At 36.5% G+C, this 20232-nt stretch overlaps 1 protein-coding gene and 1 long non-coding RNA gene across 11 annotated transcripts; both read left to right on the top strand.

Moving 5' to 3' along the window:
- On the top strand, positions 403-2704 carry LOC107629444. Of its 4 annotated transcripts, XR_002360560.1 has the most exons (7): positions 403-536; positions 617-903; positions 1331-1467; positions 1566-1635; positions 1903-1953; positions 2029-2128; positions 2368-2704. It is a non-coding gene; the product is annotated as an uncharacterized LOC107629444 (long non-coding RNA). The 4 variants fall into 4 exon arrangements; XR_002360561.1 differs by lacking the exon at positions 1903-1953 and having other exon boundaries at positions 2479-2704; XR_002360559.1 differs by lacking the exon at positions 1903-1953 and having other exon boundaries at positions 2427-2704.
- Positions 2792-5432, top strand: LOC107629401. Of its 7 annotated transcripts, XR_002360556.1 has the most exons (7): positions 2792-2906; positions 3385-3525; positions 3880-3944; positions 4037-4157; positions 4307-4416; positions 4912-5054; positions 5196-5432. XR_002360556.1 is itself a non-coding variant. In XM_016332205.2 (6 exons), exons 2-6 carry the CDS (start codon positions 3448-3450, stop codon positions 5283-5285), a joined length of 453 nt encoding a protein of 150 aa, XP_016187691.1. In that variant the 5' UTR covers positions 2792-2906; positions 3385-3447; the 3' UTR covers positions 5286-5432. The 7 variants fall into 7 exon arrangements, 4 of the variants coding, with proteins under 4 accessions (XP_016187691.1, XP_016187675.1, XP_016187707.1 ...); XR_002360553.1 differs by lacking the exon at positions 4037-4157 and having other exon boundaries at positions 4307-4421; positions 4945-5054; XR_002360550.1 differs by having other exon boundaries at positions 4037-4416.

Here is a 20232-nt window from a genome sequence, read left to right as displayed (position 1 = left end):
TTGGTGTTGTGATGAGCGGATAATTTATACCTTTTTTGGCATTGTTTTTACATGGTTTTTAGTATGTTTTAGTTACTTTTTACTATATTTTTATTAGTTTTTATGCAAAAATCACATTTCTGGACTTTACTATGAGTTTGTGTGTTTTTCTGTAATTTCAGGTATTTTCTGGCTGAAATTGAGGGACCTGAGCAAACGCTACTACATTTTGAAGATTTAGTAACATTTCTCTTTTAACATTTGTTAAAGTATTAGTAATGGTCATAAAATTCAATATTAAGTAACATTTATTTATAAATGTTGGCAAATATATTAAGTTTTTAAAAAACTTCCTAAAAATGTTACCTATTGTTAATTAAAAGTAACTCCCAATTCCCAAATAAAAATCTAAAGAGTAAATAGAAACCACTCACAACCGTTCTTACTCCTCCTCACACTGGGAAAAACGCTGTAAATCCTATCTCACTCCTCTTGAGACCTCAATCATCTCTTGCTCTGCCTTCAGATTCAAATTCTCGATTTCACTCTCCACTGCGGTAAGCATTTTTTCTCTTCTTTAATTTTTTTCTATTCACAGAGTTCTTCAATTTCTCAATTATTGCTGATTTCGATCCAGATCTAAATTATCGCTGCTCGTTGTTGCTGCCAATGCTTGCCGCATTAGCTATCGTCATTGTCATCATCGATGTGTAGGTGGCCCTCAATTGCTCCTGGCTTTGTAGTCATCGTAGAACCGCCTCCGATCTCGGTCACCGCCCTCAGGCATCGTCTTTGTCACCGCAATCGCAAACGTCGCTGCTGATGATCCGGCGAGAAAAGCGGGTTTGCTGGACTCGTCAACAGATGTTCTGATTTCTCTATTATTTTTGCAATCTGCTACTTTCCTCGGAATTGTTTCTGAGAGTAAGTGATTTTCTGGATTTAGAGTTAAATTTGATTGCAGTTCTGAAATTAGATATTGAAATCCTGCATGATCTGACATTGTTGTTGATTCATGTTGTTGTTGTTCTGGTTGAAATTCAAATTTGAAATTTGAAATCCCTTTCATAGATTATATCTGTGTTGCCATGGCAGTAATGTAAGTAATGCAAGAGTGTAATCCATAAACACTTCAGTTCATTTTATACTTTTTTGCATCAAATTAAGAATCAAGAAACCAACATCATAAACATATAAATGTATTAATTAATTTTTAATTAAGAGAGTACCAGGACAAAGCTTTATTTTATTTTCCAAAAATCTATTTTGATACTTATATCGTCATGATTGTTCTTCTGAAAGCTTAATAGTTGGATAAAAGAATTTTAATGATTTTATAACTAACATGCAGTTTCACAAAGTCTATTGGAGGTGAAGCTTAAGCAATGCAGGTTCATGTTGTTTACTACTTGTCCCGTAATGGTCCTCTAGAGCATCCCCATTACATTGAAATCACCCTTTTCCCCAATGACCCTCTCCGTCTGAAAGGTATTCTATTCAATTAATAAATTATCTTTTTATTATTTTTGTAATTAATTTTTATTGATTGATTGATTTATTTATTACTTTTACTTTGTGAAACGAAGATGTGTTCAAGCGGCTCATAGTGCTGAGAGGCAGTGCTATGCCCTTACAATATTCATGGTCTTGTAAAAGGTAATTAATTAAACTAAAAAAGAAAACCACTTTGTCTTGGCTTCTTCTGTTGCAAAACAAACATAAATATGGGAATTTAAGTTTGTTGAATTTAAGTTTCAAATATTTTTTAAATTGAATTTCAAATTTTTTATGATTGCATATGCCCTCCCACCATCATTTTCCATGCTTCAAAGTTTAATGTGAGTCAATTCTTGAGCATTTATTTCTGATTTCTGATTGCAAGTCTTTTTAATTAGCTATTTGAAACTTTAATTAATGATGCAGATTTTCTTGAGCAAAATATATATACCCAAAAAGAAAAAGTTATCAATTTTGGTAATGCATAATTTCTCTAAAACTTGGTAGATATTCCGAGTTTAGTGTGTCTTACATCTAGCTTATTGTTGCTAGCGTGGGTGCATGTATTTGAGTGCCTAGCCGAGCAGCTGGTCTGTAGCAGGGGCATTCTACCATATTGGCAGGGTCAATAGCTTGGTTCTCCTTTCTGAAGGTAACCAATTACTCACCTATTAAAAATTCTTTGGAGGTAGGTAAAATTGTAATATTGTGCAGTAAAAGGATGTTTCTATATTGTTAAATATTAATTAGAGTTAAACTAATAGTTGATTCTGAATTGGAGTTAAACTATGGAAGGTTTGTTGCCTGCCTTTGCCTGATAGGCTTAGATATTTTACTGTATCTGTAACTGGATTCTTACTAATAGTTGCAAGTACTCTAAATTTCTTTTAGACGCTATGGTTTACTTGGATTAAATGGATGTGGAAAATCTACTTTGCTTACGGCAATAGGTTTCCATGAACTTCTGATTCTTGAGCACATGGATATCTATCACCTTAGCAGGGAAATTGAAGCCACAGATATGTCTGTGTTGGAGGCAGTCATAAACTGCGACGAGGAAAGATTGAAGTTGGAAAAAGAAGCGGAAGCTTTGGCTGCTCATGTTTGTTTTAAGTAGTAAAGCAGCTGACTAGTACCCCATTTGTTATGTTATTTGGATGCGTTGCTAACTTTCTCCAAGTGACTTTAATTTCAGGACGATGGTGGTGGTAAAACTCTTTAACGAATTTATGAATGATTAGAGGCCCTAGATGCAACAACTGCAGAAAAGCATGCTGCTGAAATTTTACATGGTCTCGGTTTCAACAAGGAGATGCAAGCAAAGAAGACACGTGATTTTTCTGGTGGCTGGAGAATGAGAATTGCACTAGCTCGAGCTCTATTTATGAACCCAACCATTCTTCTACTTGATGAACTAACCAATCACCTTGGTATCCTCCCTCTCCTGCAATAATTCCCCATTTGTCTTGAATGGAGAAAATTTTGTCAGATCATCTTGTGTTATACACTAAAATGGTCATGATAATCATCTTTCGTGCATTATGTAGGTTCACATTGAAGTTTCTCTTGATGCTTTATGTATATGTTTTAGTTGTTGCTTTTAAAGGCATATGATCATTAATATATCATTTGCATGTTTCATTATCTAATTCATATTCCTTATGGATTGTCTTGTTATATATGGTCACCTTATGGAAGATTTCTCCTGCGATTAACCAAGTATATATTTTCTCCTACATGGTTTTGTTATGCCAATGTTCATTTCCACAATTTCATGTGTCACACTCTCATTTAGAACTAACTCCTAAACTCAAAACAAATAACTATATGCAAATAATAATGAATAAAATGCAAAAACATGACTTTATGAAAACTCTTGCTGTATGTTAATGCGTGCCTCTTTTACAGATTGACTTGAGGCACATTTTCTGCAAGATGTCTGTGAGGTTTGCCTAGAGAAATTGCCAAACTATGAAGAGAAGATCAAAAGCTTCTTTGAAGAGCATCTTCACACCAACAAGGAGATCCACTATTGTGTTGCTGGAAGTGGTAGGTGCAATTTTCTTTTGTTTTTCATTGTTCTCCATCAATACCTAGTGGTAGGTGAAGAAAGGAGGACTAATCATCTTACCTGCTGGAATTTTTCTGATTGCTAAACTTTTTGTTAGCTGTATTCTTGTACATCTCTTAAGAATTAAGGTGATGATGCTACTTTTCCGTTTCGTGCTTGTTCCAATTTATTTTTTATTTTGTTCCAAAAAATATCTTGCAGAAGAAGAGTAGCATTATTCTAATATGATCATAGGGTGCATTTCAATGTTTTAGACTTGTTTATAATAATAAAGAACAATAAATTCATTTTGTATAACTAAAATTGCACACTTATGTGTTTGAAATGTTTAGGGTCTTAGAGAGAAAGTGGCAACAGCACTTAGTGCTCCATCTGCTACAATACCCCAGCCTGCCCAGTGAGTATTACAGCTTATGATTATGCCATAGTTGTAATTTATGTATGGTATTTTTTTTCAATTAAATAGTCAAATATATATCTTTTGTGTAGAGCACTAAAGAAATCCAAGAAGTAACAATTAGCATTTTCAATAAACTAGAAAGATGGTGAATCTTTGATGGTTCTAAATTCTAGAAGTATACACTCTCATATATTAATTGAATTTGATAATGTAAGTTCAATTTTCCCCTTCATATCTTGGTTACCATTTTTCAACGTTTCTTCTAATTCTCGCTTCTTTGTTGAAAGTTCTGTATTTTTTTCTTTGCTGATCCCCACTCTCACTCACTCTCAGCTCGGCATCTTCATTGTCTTTTTCAGTCTTCTGGTCTCATTCTGCTTTCCCTCACTCCAGTTCAGCCGTTCTAGTCTTGTTCTTCTCTTGGTCGCCCTCACAGTGCGCTACCCGTCACTGGTTGTTGTCAATTCTGGTAAGGTTTGTTCTGCTAGCTTTTTTATCTTGTGATTTTCTGCATTTTCATGTGTAATTTTCTTAATTAATGACATTTGTGGTGTCTTGCTATTTGCTAAGATTTGGTTGTTAAATACTTAAACTGTGCAGTATCTTTAGTAAAATCTGCTAAAAAATGCAAGAACTATGAGAGGAAAAGTAATGTCTTGTTGCAGTTGGAATTAGTTTTCTAATGGCTCTGAAAGTCAAGGTATTGATATTGTTTTCAATTTGTTATTTTGAGTGTGTTCTGTTGAAGAGTTCTTGAAATTTGAGCAATATTGGCAAGGTGTGTGACTTTTCTCTGATAATGGAGAAACTGTCCTTCCAGCTCTGCTATCTATTTATGATGATTACTTTTTTCTTCCTGTGATTTATTTGCAGTGAGGAGAATATATATTTGCTTTGCATGGTTGTGTTTGTTTTTCTCTATATCTTAATAAGTGAATACTTTTCTTGTCTATATCTTAACAAGAACATTCATTAGGACTTCCATCTCTGCTATCAGATCCTAGTGCTAAGACACCAGAAGTGGCATTGGTATACATATTTGGTGAAGCTAGAAGAACCACACCATCAATTCTCTATTTACCACAATTTGATATTTGGTGGGAAACTGTAAGTTCATATTTTAATTATTTGCATATTAAATGGAAATGATCTCCCTGCCTAAAATTTATATTTTGTACACATGTGTTCTCTTATGTTGTGGGGCTGCTTCAATGCTACCTGAGTTTGATTGGTTTCGTAATCCTGCAGGCTCATGAACAACTCAGAGCTGAAGTTGTGCTAGCTGAAGTTGAAGATGTACCACATTTAGTTTTTTCACATCGTTCAGTGTATCTTTGATCTAATTCACAACAAAACACTGATTTTTTATATGGAATGTTCATAGAGTTTAAGTGCTATAAGTGTTTTTTTTTCTTTTCTTATTTTATTTACACCACGAAGCAAACTTGTACAATGATTATTGATTAATATAAAAGGTTATAAAAATTTTATTTTGTGAATTTAATGAAATATTTCATGTTGTAGTAATTAATTTTAGTATATTTATATTGTGTATAATATAAAATAAAAAATAGTATAATATAACTAAAAAAATGTTACTAAAGATCTTTTGTAACATTTTTTAAGTGTTACAAAAAATACCTATGATAACATTTTTTTAAGTGTTACAAAAAATACCTATGGTAACATTTTTTTAAGTGTTACATAAAATATCTATTGTAACAATTTTTTAAGTGTTACAAAAAGTTATCTATGGTAACATTTTTCTAAGTGTTACAAAATATATCTATTGTAACATTTCTCATAATATTACTATAGAAGATCTATCGTAACATTTTTACTAAATGTTATTAAATCTTTAGAAAAATGTTAGTAAAACTCTTTCGTAACATAGGGTATATTTAACATTTGTTAAAATGTTACTAATATATATAGGTAACATTTTAATATGATTTGGTAACATTTTTTAAATGTTAGTAAAAGTCAATTATGTAGTAGTGAAAAATCTTATTCAGAGGCTGAAAAAGAACTGCAGATGCTGTTGGATTCTGACCCTTCTGCACTCGAAGTGGATTTTCTGGAGCTACAGAAGCCCAATTTGTGCGATCTCAATTGCGTTGGAAAGTAGACATCCTGGGCTTTCCAAAAATATATAATAGTTCATACTTTGCCTGAGATTTGATGGCCCAAACTGGCGTCCAAATCCAGCCTAAAACATCTTGGCGTAAAACGCCCAAACTGGCACCAGAATTGGAGTTAAACGCCCAAACTGGCACCAAAGCTGGCGTTTAACTCTAGGAACAACCTATGCACATGTAAAGCTCAATGCTTAGCCCAAGTACACACCAAGTGGGCCCCGGAAGTGGATTTCTACACTATCTGCACTTAGTTACTCATTTTCTGTAAACCTAGGTTACTAGTTTAGTATAAAAACTACTTTTAGAGATTTATTTTATATCTTTTGGAAATCTTTTGATCACTTTTGATCTTTAGACCATTGTTCATGTTTTGGAGGCTGGCCTCACGGCCATGCCTAGACCTTTTTCACTTATGTATTTTCAACGGTGGAGTTTCTACACCCCATAGATTAAGGTGTGGAGCTGTGTTGTTCTTCATGAATTAATGCAAGTACTATTATTTTTCTATCAATTCACGCCTGCTTCTTCTCCAAGATATACTCTCGTACTTAATTCAGTTAAGTCAGAATAAAGGGGTGACCCGTGACAATCACCCAATCTTCGTTACTCTCTTAGCCAAGATCGCGTGCCTGACAAGCACAAAGCGGTCTACATGATGTTCAACATAGTCATTGGACGACAGTCGGAGTATATTCTCTTGGATATCTAATACACAGACCGAGTCCATGAGATTAGTATCTTCATGGTATAGGCTAGACTCACTGACAGCATTCCTGGGATCCGAAAAGTCTAAACCTTGTCTGTGGTATTCCGAGTAGGATCCGGGAAGGGATGACTGTGACGAGCTTAAAACCTACGAATGTTGGGCGCAGTAACAGTGTGCAAAAGGATCAATGGATTCTATTCCGACGCTAGCGCGAACCGAAAGATGATTAGCCATTCGGTAGCTGTACCTAGTATTTTTCATCCGAGACGAGAAATCCGACAGTTGATTAGCCGTGAAGAAACCGTAGAGGACCATTTTCACTGAGAAGATCTTACAGCTTGCCATGGAAGGGAGCACGCATGATTGGAAGGAGGCAGTAGGAAAGCAGAGGTTCAGAAGCAACAAAGCATCTCCAGACGCTTATCTGAAATTCCCACCAATGAACTACATAAGTAACTTTATCTTATTTAATGTTTTATTTATCTTTTAATTATCAAAATCTCATAACCAATTGAATCCGCCTGACTAAGATTTACAAGATGACCATAGCTTGCTTCAAGCCGACAATCTCCGTGGGATCGACCTTTACTCACGTAAGGTTTATTACTTGGACGACCCAGTGCACTTGCTAGTTAGTTGTGCGGAGATGTGAAAAGTGTGAATCACGATTCCATGCACCAATAATATTTTTTAATTTTAAAGAAAGATAAAAAGATAAGATAAGATAAGATTTTGAAAAAGATATGATTTTGTGAAAAGATTTGATTTTCAAAAGATTTGATTTTTGAAATTTAAAACTAAGATAAGATAAGATAATGATTTTAAAATTAAAATTTGAATTTTTGGTTGTAATTTTCGAAAATTTCAATTAAAGATAAGAAAAGATATTTTATTTTTTTTTATTTTTGAATTTAATGAAGAAAGAGAAAAGCAACAAAAAGACACCAAACTTAAAATTTTTAGATCTAAAAACACCTAGTGTGCAAAAATTAAGAAGAAAAACACAAATGCACCAAACTTAAAAATTTTAAGATCAAAATAAAAAGAAAAATAAGAACACTTTGAAGATCAAGAATAAAACCAAGAACAAAACTCAAAGAATTCAAAGAAAATAAGAACTTGCAAAGGACACCAAACTTAAAATTTTTGCAAACCAAAGACACCATTTTCGAAAATTATAAAGAAAAGACACAAGAAGACACCAAACTTAAAGATTGACACAAGATTCAATAAAAGAAACTATTTTTGAAAGTTTTTAGAAAGAAAGACTCAAAGAACTCGAAAATTTCAACAAGAACAAAAACAAAATACTCAAACCAAAAACAAAGATTAAACAAAGAAAAGGTTTTTGAAATTTTTTTTATTTTTTTTTGAAAAAAAGAAGAAGAAAATAAAATTAAAAGACTCTAACAAATTTAAAGACAATACCTAGTCTAAGGAACAAGATAATATGTCAGTTGTCCAAACTCGAACAATCCCCAACAACGGAGCCAAAATCTTGGTGCACGAATTCTCACACTTTGTACAACTGTACCAGCAAGTACACTGGGTTGTCCAAGTAATACCTGAGCAAGTCAGGGTTGATCCACGGGAATTGTGGTTTGAAGCAAGCCATGGTTATCTTGCAGATCTTAGTCAGGTGGATAGAAGAGTTGTTGTATTTGGTTAAAAGCAATAAAGGAATAAAGAGATCTTAACTAGGTTGACATGTTTATAATAATAAGAAGATGGTTAAGAAGATGGTTAAGGCTTAGAGATACTTTGTCCTTCTGGATTAACTCTGGTCTTACTGTCTTCTTCAACTGTGAATGATTTCTTCTATGGCAGGCTATATGTGATTAACGCCGTACGGTCATGGTTGCCAATGCTCCTCCAGATCTGAACCCCAGGGATAGTGTGGATCCATTCTGATTGAGGGTGAAGCTCTTGTAGTTCATTCTCCTTAATGATTGGTGCACGGAATTGTGATCACACTTTTCACAACTCCGGTACAACTAACCAGCAAGTGCACTGGGTCATCCAAGTAATAAAACCTTACGCGAGTAAGGGTCGATCCCACGGAGATTGCCGGCTTGAAGCAAGCTATGGTCATCCTGTAAATCTTAGTCATGCGGATTCAATTGGTTATGAGTTTTGATAATTGAAAGATAAATAAAACGTAAATTAAAATAAAGATACTTATGTAATTCATTGGTGGGAATTTTATATAAGCGTTTGGAGATGCTTTGTTGTTTCTGAACCTCTGCTTTCCTATTGTCTCCATCCAATCATGCGTGCTCCCTTCCATGGCAAGCTGTATGTTGGTGGATCACCGTTGTCAATGGCTACCATCCGTCCTCTCAGTGAAAATGGTCCAGGCACGGCTTCTGTATGGCTAATCATCTGTTGGATCTCTCGTCTCGGATGAAAAATACCAGGCACAGCTACTGCATGGCTAATCATCTATCGGTTCTCACTTGTGCCAGAATAGGATCTCTCTATCCTTTTGCACACTGTCACTGCGCCCAACATTCGTGAGTTTGAAGCTCGTTTGTTCTAGCCTTTACCACGAAGGTTCTGATCTCTGTGAGTTCGACTGCTCTGTTGTCAGGAGATGTAAGTCAAAGTCACAAACCATAGGCCTAAGAGATTATACTCCAGCTATCGTCCAATGACTACGTTGAACATCATGTAGACCGCTTGTGGTTGTCAGGCATGCGGATCTTGGCTAAGCGAGTAATGAAGATAGTGGGTGATTGTCACGGGTCACCCCTTCATTCTGACTTAACTGAATTAAGAACGAGAGTATATCTTGGAGAAGAGACATGCGTGAATTGAAAGAGAAACAATAGTACTTTCATTAATTCATGAAGAACAGCAGAGCTCCACACCTTAATATATGAGGTGTAGAAACTCCACCGTTGAAAATACATAAGAGAAAAATGTCTTGGCATGGCCGTGTGGCCAGCCTCCCAATGTGAAAAATGGCATAAGATCCGAATACAATAGTAAAAATTGCTATTTATACTAAACTAGTTATTAAGGATTACAGAAAATAATTAACTAAGTGCAGATAGTGCAGAAATCCACTTCCAGGGCTCACTTGGTGTGTGCTTGGGCGGAGCATTGAGTTTTACACGTGCATAGGCCTTTTCTAGAGTTAAACGCCAGCTTGGATGCCAGTTTGGGCGTTTAACTCCAGTTTTGGTGCCAGTTCCGGCGTTTTACGCCAAAAAAGGGGTCTCTGGCTGGCGTTGAACGCCAGTTTGGGCCATCAAATCTTGGGAAAAGTATGAACTATTATATATTTCTAGAAAGCCCAAGATGTTAGCTTTCCATCCCAATTGAGAACGCGCCAATTGGACTTCTGTAGCTCCAGAAAAACGCGTTTGAGTGCAGGGAGGTCAGAATCCAGCAGCATCTGCATTCCTTTCTCAGCCTCTGAAACAGATTTTTGCTCAGGTCCCTCAATTTCAGCCAAAAAATACCTAAAATTATAGAAAAACATACAAACTCATAGTAAAGTCTAGAAATGTGATTCTTTCATAAAAACTAATAAAAATATAATAAAAAGTAACTAAAACATACTAAAAACTACCTAAAAATAATGCCAAAAAGCGTATAAATTATCCGCTCATCACAACACCAAACTTAAATTGTTTCTTATCCCCAAGCAACCAAAAACAAAATAAGATAAAAAGAAGAGAAAATACAATAAATTTCAAAAATATCAATGAAGATTAGTTTTAATTAGATGAGCGGGGCTAGTAGCTTTTTGCCTCTAAATAGTTTTGGCATCTCTCTATCCATTGGAGTTCAAAATTGTTGGCCTCTTTAGGAACTCAGAAATACAGATAATGTTATTGATTTTTCTAGTTAAGTTCTTTTTTATTCTTGAACACAGCTACTTTGTGAGTCTTGGCCGTGATCCTTAGCATTTTGTTTTCCAGTATTACCACCGGATACATAAATGCCATGGACACATAATTGGGTGAACCTTTTTAGATTGTGACTCAGCTTTGCTAGAGTCCCCAGTTAGAGGTGCCCAGAGTTCTTAAGCACACTCTTTTGCTTTGTATCACGACTTTTACCACTCAGTATAAAAATTATATAAATTCCTTCTACTGTTCTACACATATTGAATACAAAAACCTACAAAAAAAATCTTGGGAACGATTTTGATTTTCACAAAAATTAATTTAAAATTAAAAATTATTATTAAAAGATTTTCTATAATATTCCATACTTTTCTCAAAGATAAACGACGTAAACTGGCGTTCAACGCTAGTTCCATGCTGCATTCTGGCGTTAAACGCCAGAAACAGGTTACAAGTTGGAGTTAAACGCCCAAAACAGGTTACAACCTGGCGTTTAACTCCAGAAATAGCCTAGGCACGTGTAAAGCTCAAGTCTCAGCCCCAGCACACACCAAGTGGGCCCCGAAAGTGGATTTCTGCACTATCTATCATAGTTTATTCATTTTCTGTAAACCTAGGTTGCTAGTTTAGTATTTAAACAACTTTTAGAGATTTATTTTGTACCTTATGACATTTTCACATTTTACATTGTATCTCTACGGCATGAGTCTCTAAACTCCATGATTGGGGGTGAGGAGCTCTGCTGTGCCTCGATGAATTAATACAAGTACTTCTGTTTTCTATTCAAATACGCTTGTTTCTGTTCTAAGATATTCACTCGCACTTAACCATGATGAATGTGATGATCCGTGACACTCATCACCATTCTCAACCTATGAACGCGTGCCTGACAACCACTTCTATTCTACCTTAGATTGAGTGTGTATCTCTTTGATTCCTGGTTCACGAGTTTGATTGCATCTCCTGACAACAGAGCATTCGAATCCGTGAGATCAGAGTCTTCGTGGTATAGGCTAGAATTATTGGCGGCCATTCCTGAGATTCAGAAAGTCTAAACCTTGTCTGTGGTATCTGGGATGGGATGAATGTGACGAGCTTCAAACTCACGAGTGCTGGGCGTAGTGACAGACGCAAAAGGATCAATGGATCCTATTCCAACATGAGGGAGAACCTACAGATGATTAGCCGTGTGGTGACAGCGCATTTGGACCATTTTCACTGAGAGGATGGATGGTAGCCACTGACAACGGTGATCCACCAACATACAGCTTACCATGGAAAGAGTCTTGCGTGCGTGAAGAAGAAGACAGTAGGAAAATGGAGATTCAGAAGACAGAGCATCTCCAAAACCTCAATCTATTTTCCATTACTGCACAACAAGTAACCTTTATTTCATGTTATTTAGTTTTCATAACAAAAGTAATTTTTATTATTAATCTCCTGACTAAGATTTACAAGATAACCATAGATTGCTTCAAGCCAACAATCTCCGTGGGATCGACCCTTACTCACGTAAGGTATTACTTGGACGACCCAGTGCACTTGCTGGTTAGTGGTACGAGTTGTGAAAAGTGTGAATCACGATTTCGTGCACCAAGTTTTTGGCGCCGTTGCCGGGGATTGTTCGAGTTTGAACAACTGACGGTTCATCTTGTTGCTTAGATTAGGAAAATTTTGTCTTTTGGGTCAGAGTCTTTTATTTTCGTTTCAAAAATTTTCCAAAAAATTTATTATTTTTCTTTATTAATATTTAGAGTTTTTCTGTTTGAGTTTAGTTTCATATTTAAGTTTGGTGTCAATTGCATGTTTTTATTTTTCTTTAAATTTTCGAATTTGTGTTCATTGTTCTTTCTTGATCTTCAAGTTGTTCTTGCTATTTTTCTTGTTTGATCTTTAGTTTTTCCTGTCCTGTGTCTTTTCTTGTTTTTCTTGTGCATTTTTGAATTATTAGTATCCAAAAAAAAAATTTATACATTAAATACCTTTATTAAAACACTTTAAATTTATAGCTCAATTGGCTAGAGCGGTGTGCTTATGTTCTTGGTAATTGGGAATCTTCCTTTTAAAACTTTTTCAAAAATAATTTTTCTTTGATTAAATCTCATGTCAAACTTTTAAGTTTGGTGTTCTCTTGTTATTTTTTATTTTTGAAAACTTATTTTTAGTTTTCTAAAAGTTTTAAGTTTGGTGTTCTTTTTATGTTCTTGTGAGTCTTCAAAGTGTTCTTGAGGCTTCTCTGTGTTTCGAGTCAAGAGGCTATTGGAGTCATGTCCACACCACGGAATGACCACTCACTTGCTCATTAGCTACTTTACCGGAGGTCTTTGTGCGGAAGATAGAAGATTGCTCACCGCTTCTAGTGGTAGTTCCCTTTCAAAAAACAAGACGGAGAGAGAAGCTTGGAATTTGATAAAGGATGTTGCCGAAGCTACACAACACACAAGGGTGAGAAGTAATCCTCTCAAGGGTGTGGTAGAACCATCCCCTTCTGAATCAAGTCTAGCCAAAGCACTTGGGGATATGACCACCATCCTTACACAAATCCAAAAGGATCAAAAGGAATACTACTCCATCCAAGCCATCCAAGCCCCACCTCCGGTTGCTCAACTTGAAGGCCCTCCTAGGATTTGTGGTTTGTGCTCTAGCACCACACATTACACTGACCAATGCTATCAAATTCAAGAGGAACATGCTCTTGTGGTGGCCAATGTGAATTACAACAACCGTCCACCCTACCCTCCTCAAGGCCAAAACAATTACCATCAAGGTGGTAATTAACATCAAGGGTGGAGGGATAATGCACAAGGAAGCAATCAAAACCAAAGGTTGAACAACTCTCCTTCTCATCACAACAACAACAACCAATCTTCATCCTAATACCACCATAACAACACCAACTACCAAGCCAACCAAGGCCACTCTAACCAAAACCAAAACAACTACACCAAGTACCAAGCACCACACCATAGACAACAAAACCAAAACCAAACTCCTCTATCTTCCAACAATCAAGTTGATGAGCTTAGAGCCACCATGAAAAAATGAGATGAGAGCAACAAGGCTCAATTCGATGCCTTGAATACTCAATTGGCCAACCTCACCAACATGCTTTCAAAGATGAACATGTCAAGCCAACCACCAACTCCCAATAACAACACTAACCCACCCTCAAGTTCCTCTAACCTTTCATCCCAATCCCAACCAAATCCAAGAGGCAGTCTCAACACCATCACTCTACGGTCGGGGACTACATTAGAGGAGATACCTCCAAGGGTCATGGGAGAAATTCATGAGGAAGAGGTAGTTGTTGAAGCTCCACATCAAGCTTTTCACTTGGACCTTCATGACACAAGCACATGGTTAGGGACAGCTTGATTTAGCTGCTTAGGCCAGGATTTTATTCCTTTGGGCCCTCCTATCCATTGATGCTGAAAGTCTTGGATCCATTTTACCCCTGCCTTTTAGTTTAAAGGGTTCTTGGCTTTTTGCTGTTGCCTTTTGGTTTAAAGAGCTATTGGCTTTTTCTGCTTGCTTTTTTTTGTAAGCTTTTGTTTTTCACTGCTTTTTCTTGCTTCAAGAATCAACTTTATGATTTTTCAGATTACCGATAACATGCCTCTTTTTTTTCATTATTCTTTCAAGAGCCAACTTTTCTTAATTCTAACTTCAAACATGCACTGTTTATGCATACATTCAGAAAACAGAAAGTATTGCCACCACATCAAAATAATTAAACTAATTTCAAGATAAAATTCAAAATTCATATACTTTTTATTCTTTTGCAAATAAAAGCATTTTTTTCATTTAAGAAAGGTGAGCGATTCATGAAATCATTCATAGCTTTAAGACATAGACACTAGACACTAATGATCATGTAATGAAGACACAAACATAGACAAAACATAAAGCATAGAAACGAAAAACAGAAAAATAAGAACAAGGAAATTAAAGAACGGGTCCACCTTAGTGACGGTGGCTAGTTCTTCCTCTTGAAGATCCTATGGAGTGCTTGAGCTCATCAACATCTCTTCCTTGCCTTTGTTTCTCTTCCCTCATGGCTCTTTGGTCCTCTCTGATTTCATGGAGGATAATGGAGTGCTCTTGGTGCTCCATCCTTAGTTGCTACATGTTAGAACTCAAATCTCCTAAAGAGGTGTTGAGTTGCTCCCAATAGCTTTGTGGAAGAAAGTGTATCCCTTGAGGAATCTCAGGGATTTCTTGATGAGGAATTTCCTCATGCTCTTGTTGAGGTCCATGAGCGGGCTCTCTTGTTTACTCCATCCTCTTTTTAGTGATGGGATTGTCCTCTTCAATAAGGATGTCTTCCTCTATGACAATTCCGGCTGAATTGTATAGGTGACAGATGAGATGAGGAAAGGCTAACCTTGCCAAAGTGGAGGGCTTGTCAGCCACCTTGTATAGTTCTAGAGGTATGATCTCATGAACTTCCACTTCCTCTCCAATCATGATACTATGGATCATGATAGCCCGATCCACAGTTACTTCAGACCAGTTACTAGTAGGAATGATAGAGCGTTGGATGAACTCCAACCATCCTCTAGCCACGGGTTTGAGGAAAGGTCCTTCTCAATTGAATTGGCTTGCCTTTTGAGTCTCTCTTCCATTGTGATCCTTCCACACAAATGTCTGTGAGGACTTGGTCCAACCTTTGATCAAAGTTGACCCTTTAGTGAAAGGATGAGGATCTTCTTGCATCATTGGCAAGTTGAATGCCAACCTCACGGTTTCCGGACTGAAATCCAAATATTTCCCTCGAACCATTGTGAGCCAATTCTTTGGGTTCAAGTTCATACTTTGATTATGGTTCTTAGTGATCCATGCATTAGCATAGAACTCTTGAACCATTAAGATTCTGACTTGTTGGATGGGGTTGGTGAGAGCTTCCCAACCTCTTTTTCGAACCTCACGTCGGATCTCTGGATATTCACTATTTTTGAGCATGAAGGGGACCTCGGAGATCACCCTTTTCTTGGCCACAACTTCATAGAAGTGGTCTTGATGGACCTTTGAGATGAATCTCTCCATCTCTCATGACTCGGAGGTCGAAGCAACTGCCTTCCCTTTCCTCTTTCTAGAGATTTCTCTGGCCTTAGGTGCCATTAATGGTTATGGAAAAACAAAAAGCAGAGCTTTTTTCCACACCAAACTTAAAAAGTTTGCTCGTCCTCGAGCAAAAGAAGAAAAAAATGAGGAGAAGAAGAAGAAGAAATGGAGGAGATAGAGGGGTGTTTTGAATTCGGCCAAGGAGGGTTTAAGTGTTTAGGATTTGTGAAATTGAAGGTGGTAAGGAGGGGTATTTATAGGGTAAGAGAGAGAGGAATCCGTGTAAGAAGGGGTTGGGTTTGGGAGGGAAATGTTTTGAACTTGAATGGTGAGGTAGGTGGGTTTTTATGATGGTTTTTGGGGAATAATGGATGGATGTGAGTGGTGAAGAGATTATGGTGGAAGAGGGTAGGACTTGATTGGTGAATGGTGTTTGGGGAATAGGTGTTGATGTGATTGGTCAAGGGTATTTGGGGAAGAGTGTTATGGAAAGGTGTGAAGAGGAGAGAGAGTGAGTTGGGGTAGGTGGGGATCCTGTGGGGTCCACAGATCCTGAGGTGTCAAGGAATTCTGGTCCCTGCACCTTTCTGGCATTTAAACACCCCTGGACAGCCCTTTCTGGCATTTAAACGCCAGTCTGTTGCCTTTTCTGGCGTTAAACGCCAGGCTGATGCCCCCTTTCTGGCGTTTCACGCCAGCCAGACACACTTTTCTGGCGTTAAATGCCAGTCTGTCTGCCAATTCTGGCGTTTAACCCCCAGAATGCTGCCAGACTGGGCGTTAAACGCCCATTCTGCTATCCTTACTGGCGTTTAAACGCCAGTAAGCCTGTCCTCCAGGGTGTGCTATTTTTGATGCTATTTTTGATTCCGCTTTAATTCTGCAGCTGTTTTTGTGACTCCACATGATCATCAACCTAAAGAAAACATAAACTAACAGTGGAAAATGAAATGAAAAAGTAATTAACATAGATAAATAAGATTGGGTTACTCCCAATAAGCACTTCTTTAATGTCAATAGCTTGACAGTAAGCTCTTACAGACCTTCACAGATACTCAGAGCATGATTGTGGCCTCCCAACACCAAACTTAGAGTTTGAATGTAGGGGCTCTGCTTGACTCTATATGGAGATAATTGGATGAAGCTTTTCATGCTTCTTCTCCATGTTTACAGAAGAAGATCCTTGAGCCTTAAACACAAGGTAGTCCTCATTCAATTGAAGGATTAACTCTCCTCTGTCCACATCAATCACAGCCCTTGCTGTGGCTAGGAAGGGTCTTCCAAGGATGATGGATTCATCCTTATCCTTCCCAGTGTCTAGGATTATGAAGTCAGCAGGGATGTAAAGGCCTTCAACCTTCACTAAGACATCCTCTACAAGTTCATAAGCCTGTTTCATTGATTTGTCAGCCATCTCTAGTGAGATTCTTGTAACTTGTACCTCAAAGATCCCTAGTTTCTCCATTACAGAGAGTGGCGTGAGGTTTATACCTAACCCCAGGTCACACAGATCCTTCTCAAAGGTCATGGTGCCTATGGTACAAGGTATTAAGAACCTTCTGGGATCCGATTTCTTCTGAGGTAATTTCTGTGAACCAAGGCATTCAGTTCATTGATGAGCAATGGAGGTTCATCCTCCCAAGTCTCATTACCAAATAACTTGGCCTTCAGCTTCATGATTACTCCTAGATACTGAGCAACTTGCTCTTCAACAATATCTTCATCCTCTTCAGAGGAAGAATACTCATCAGAGCTCATGAATGGCAACAGTAAGTTTAATGGAATCTCTATGGTCTCTGTATGAGCCTCAGATTCCTTTGGTTCCTCATTAGGGAACTCCTTGGTGGTCAGTGGACGTCCATTGAGGTCTTCCTCACTGTAAATCACTGCCTCTTCCTCCTCTATAGGTTCGGCCACTTTGGATATATTGATGGTCTTGCACTCTCTCCTTGGATTCTCTTCTGTATTGCTTGGGAGAGTACTATGAGGGAATTCAGTAACTTTTTTACTCAGCTGACCCACTTGTGCCTCTAAATTTCTGATGGAGGATCTTGTTTCAGTCATGAAACTGAGAGTGGTCTTAGATAGATCAGAGACTATGGTTGCTAAGTCAGAGAGGCTCAGCTTATAATTCTCTGTCTGTTGCTGAGAAGATGATGGAAAAGGCTTGCTATTGCCAAACCTATTTCTCCCACCATTATTATTATTGAAGCCTTGTTGAGGCTTCTGTTGATCCTTCTATGAGAAATTTGGATGATTTTTCCATGAAGGATTAGAGGTGTTTCCATGGGATTCTCCCATGTAATTCACCTCTTCCAATTATAGGATTCTCAGGGTCATAAGCTTCTCCTTCAGAGGAAGCTTCTTTAGTACTGCCGGATGCAGCTTGCATTCCAATTAGATTTTGAGAAATCATATTGACTTGCTGAGTCAATATTTTATTTTGAGCCAATATGGCAATCAGAGTATCAATCTCAAGAACTCCTTTCTTCTGAGTCATCCCATTATTCACAGGATTTCTTTCAGAAGTATACATGAACTGGTTATTTGCAACCATTTCAATGAGTTCCTGGGCTTCTGTAGGTTTTTTCTTCAGATGAAGAGATCTACCAGCAGAGTGGTCCAATGACATCTTGGACAATTCAGACAGACCATCATAGAATATACCTAAGATGCTCCATTCTGAAAGCATGTCAGAAGGACACCTTCTGATCAATTACTTGTATCTTTCCCAAGCTTCATAGAGGGACTCACCTTCCTTCTGTCTAAAGGTTTGGACTTCCACTCTAAGCTTGCTCATCTTTTGAGGTGGAAAGAATTTAGCCAAGAAAGCATTGACCAATTTTTCCCAAGAGTTCCAGCTTTCTCTAGGTTGTGAGTCCAACCATATCCTAGCTATATCTCTTACAGCAAAGGGGAAAAGCATAAGTCTGTAGATCTCGGGATCAACCCCATTCGTCTTAACAGCATCACAGATTTGAAAAAATTCAGCTAAGAACTGATGAGGATCTTCCAATGAAAGTCCGTGAAACTTGTAATTCTGCTGCGTTAGAGAAACTAATTGAGGCTTAAGCTCAAAGTTGTTTGCTCTAATTACAGGAATTGAGATGCTTCTTCCATAGAAGTTGGAAGTTGGTGCAGTAAAGTCACCAAGCATCTTCCTTGCATCTCCACCATTGTTCTCAGGTTCGGCTGCCATGTCTGCCTCTTTTTCGAAATTTGCTGTAAGGTCCTCTCCGGAGTGTTGTGCTTTAGCTTCTCTTAGTTTTTTCTTCAGAATCCTTTGAGTTCAGGATCAACTTCAACAAGAATATCTTTATCCCTGTTCCTGCTCATATGAAAAAGAAGAGAACAAAGAGAGAAGAGGAACCCTCTATGTCACAGTATATAGATTCCTTTATGTGTCAGAGGAAAAGAAGAATAGAAGAATAAGGCAGAGAGAATAAGAAGAATTCGAACAAAGAGAGAGGGAGAGGGTTCGAATTATTAGATGAGTAGAAGAGAAATATTAGTAAATAAATAAAATAAATAGAAAGAGATGAGAGAGAGAGTATTCGAATTTTAAGAAGAGGGAAAAGAAAAATATTTTTATTTTTATTTAATTAATTAAGTTAGTTTCGAAAATTTGAAAAAGAAATACAAGAAAATTAAAAACTAAAACAATTAGTTAATTAAAAAGATTTTTGAAAAAGTGGTTAGTGATTTTCGAAAATTAGAAGTGGAAAAGTAGTTAGGTGGTTTTGAAAAAGATAAGAAATAGTAAACTTTTTAAAATTAAAACAAACAAGTCAAGTAGTTAGTTGAAAAAGATTTGAAAATAAATTTTGAAAAGATAAGAAGTTAGAAAAAGATTTTGAAATTAAAATTTTAAAAAGATATGATTGAAATTTATTTTGAAAAATAATTGAAAAAGAAATTAAAAAGATTTGATTTTTAAAATTAAAGTTGATGACTTGACTTAACAAGAAAGTAACAAACTTGAAATTTTTGAATCAAAACATTAATTGTTAGCAAGGATTTTCGAAAATATGAAATAAAATTAAGAAAAAGATTTTGAAAAATTAGTTTTAAAAATTTCGAAAACATTAAAAGAAAAATGAAAAAGATTTTGAAAAATTTTAAGAATGAAATTCGAAAATCATAAAAAAATGAAAAAGAATTGATTTTGAAAAAGATTTGAAAAGATAAAGTTTTTAAATTGAAATTTTGACTTGATTAATAAGAAACAACAAAATTTTAAAAATTATTGACCAAGTCAACTCAAAATTTCAAAAATTATGAGAAGAATAAGGAAAAGATATTTTTTTTTACTTTTGAATTTTTAATGAGGAGAGAGAAAAACAACAAAATGAAACAAAACATAAAAATTTAAGATCAAAACAAATAATGCATGCAAGAACACTTTGAATGTCAAGATGAACACCAAAAACACTTTGAAGATCATGATGAACATCAAGAACATATTTTTGAAAAATTTTAAGAAAAGAAAGCCAAGCAAGACACCAAACTTAAGAACTTTT

This window comes from Arachis ipaensis, chromosome B01 (genome assembly GCF_000816755.2).
Source record: "Arachis ipaensis cultivar K30076 chromosome B01, Araip1.1, whole genome shotgun sequence".
In the NCBI taxonomy this organism is placed as follows: domain Eukaryota; kingdom Viridiplantae; phylum Streptophyta; class Magnoliopsida; order Fabales; family Fabaceae; genus Arachis; species Arachis ipaensis.
The sequence above is the reverse complement of the archived record's forward strand: the minus strand, read 5'-3'. Positions and strand labels throughout refer to the sequence as shown.

What these genes read in the sequence shown, in the direction of transcription:
- LOC107629401 (XM_016332189.2), top strand. Translation starts at nt 3,448, where the DNA reads ATGAAGAGAAGATCAAAAGCTTCTTTGAAGAGCATCTTCACACCAACA. An exon ending in CTATTGTGTTGCTGGAAGTG is followed by an intron (nt 3,526 to 3,879) that starts GTAGGTGCAATT and finishes TGAAATGTTTAG; the next exon opens with GGTCTTAGAGAGAAAGTGGC. An exon ending in ACAATACCCCAGCCTGCCCA is followed by an intron (nt 3,945 to 4,306) that starts GTGAGTATTACA and finishes TGTCTTTTTCAG; the next exon opens with TCTTCTGGTCTCATTCTGCT.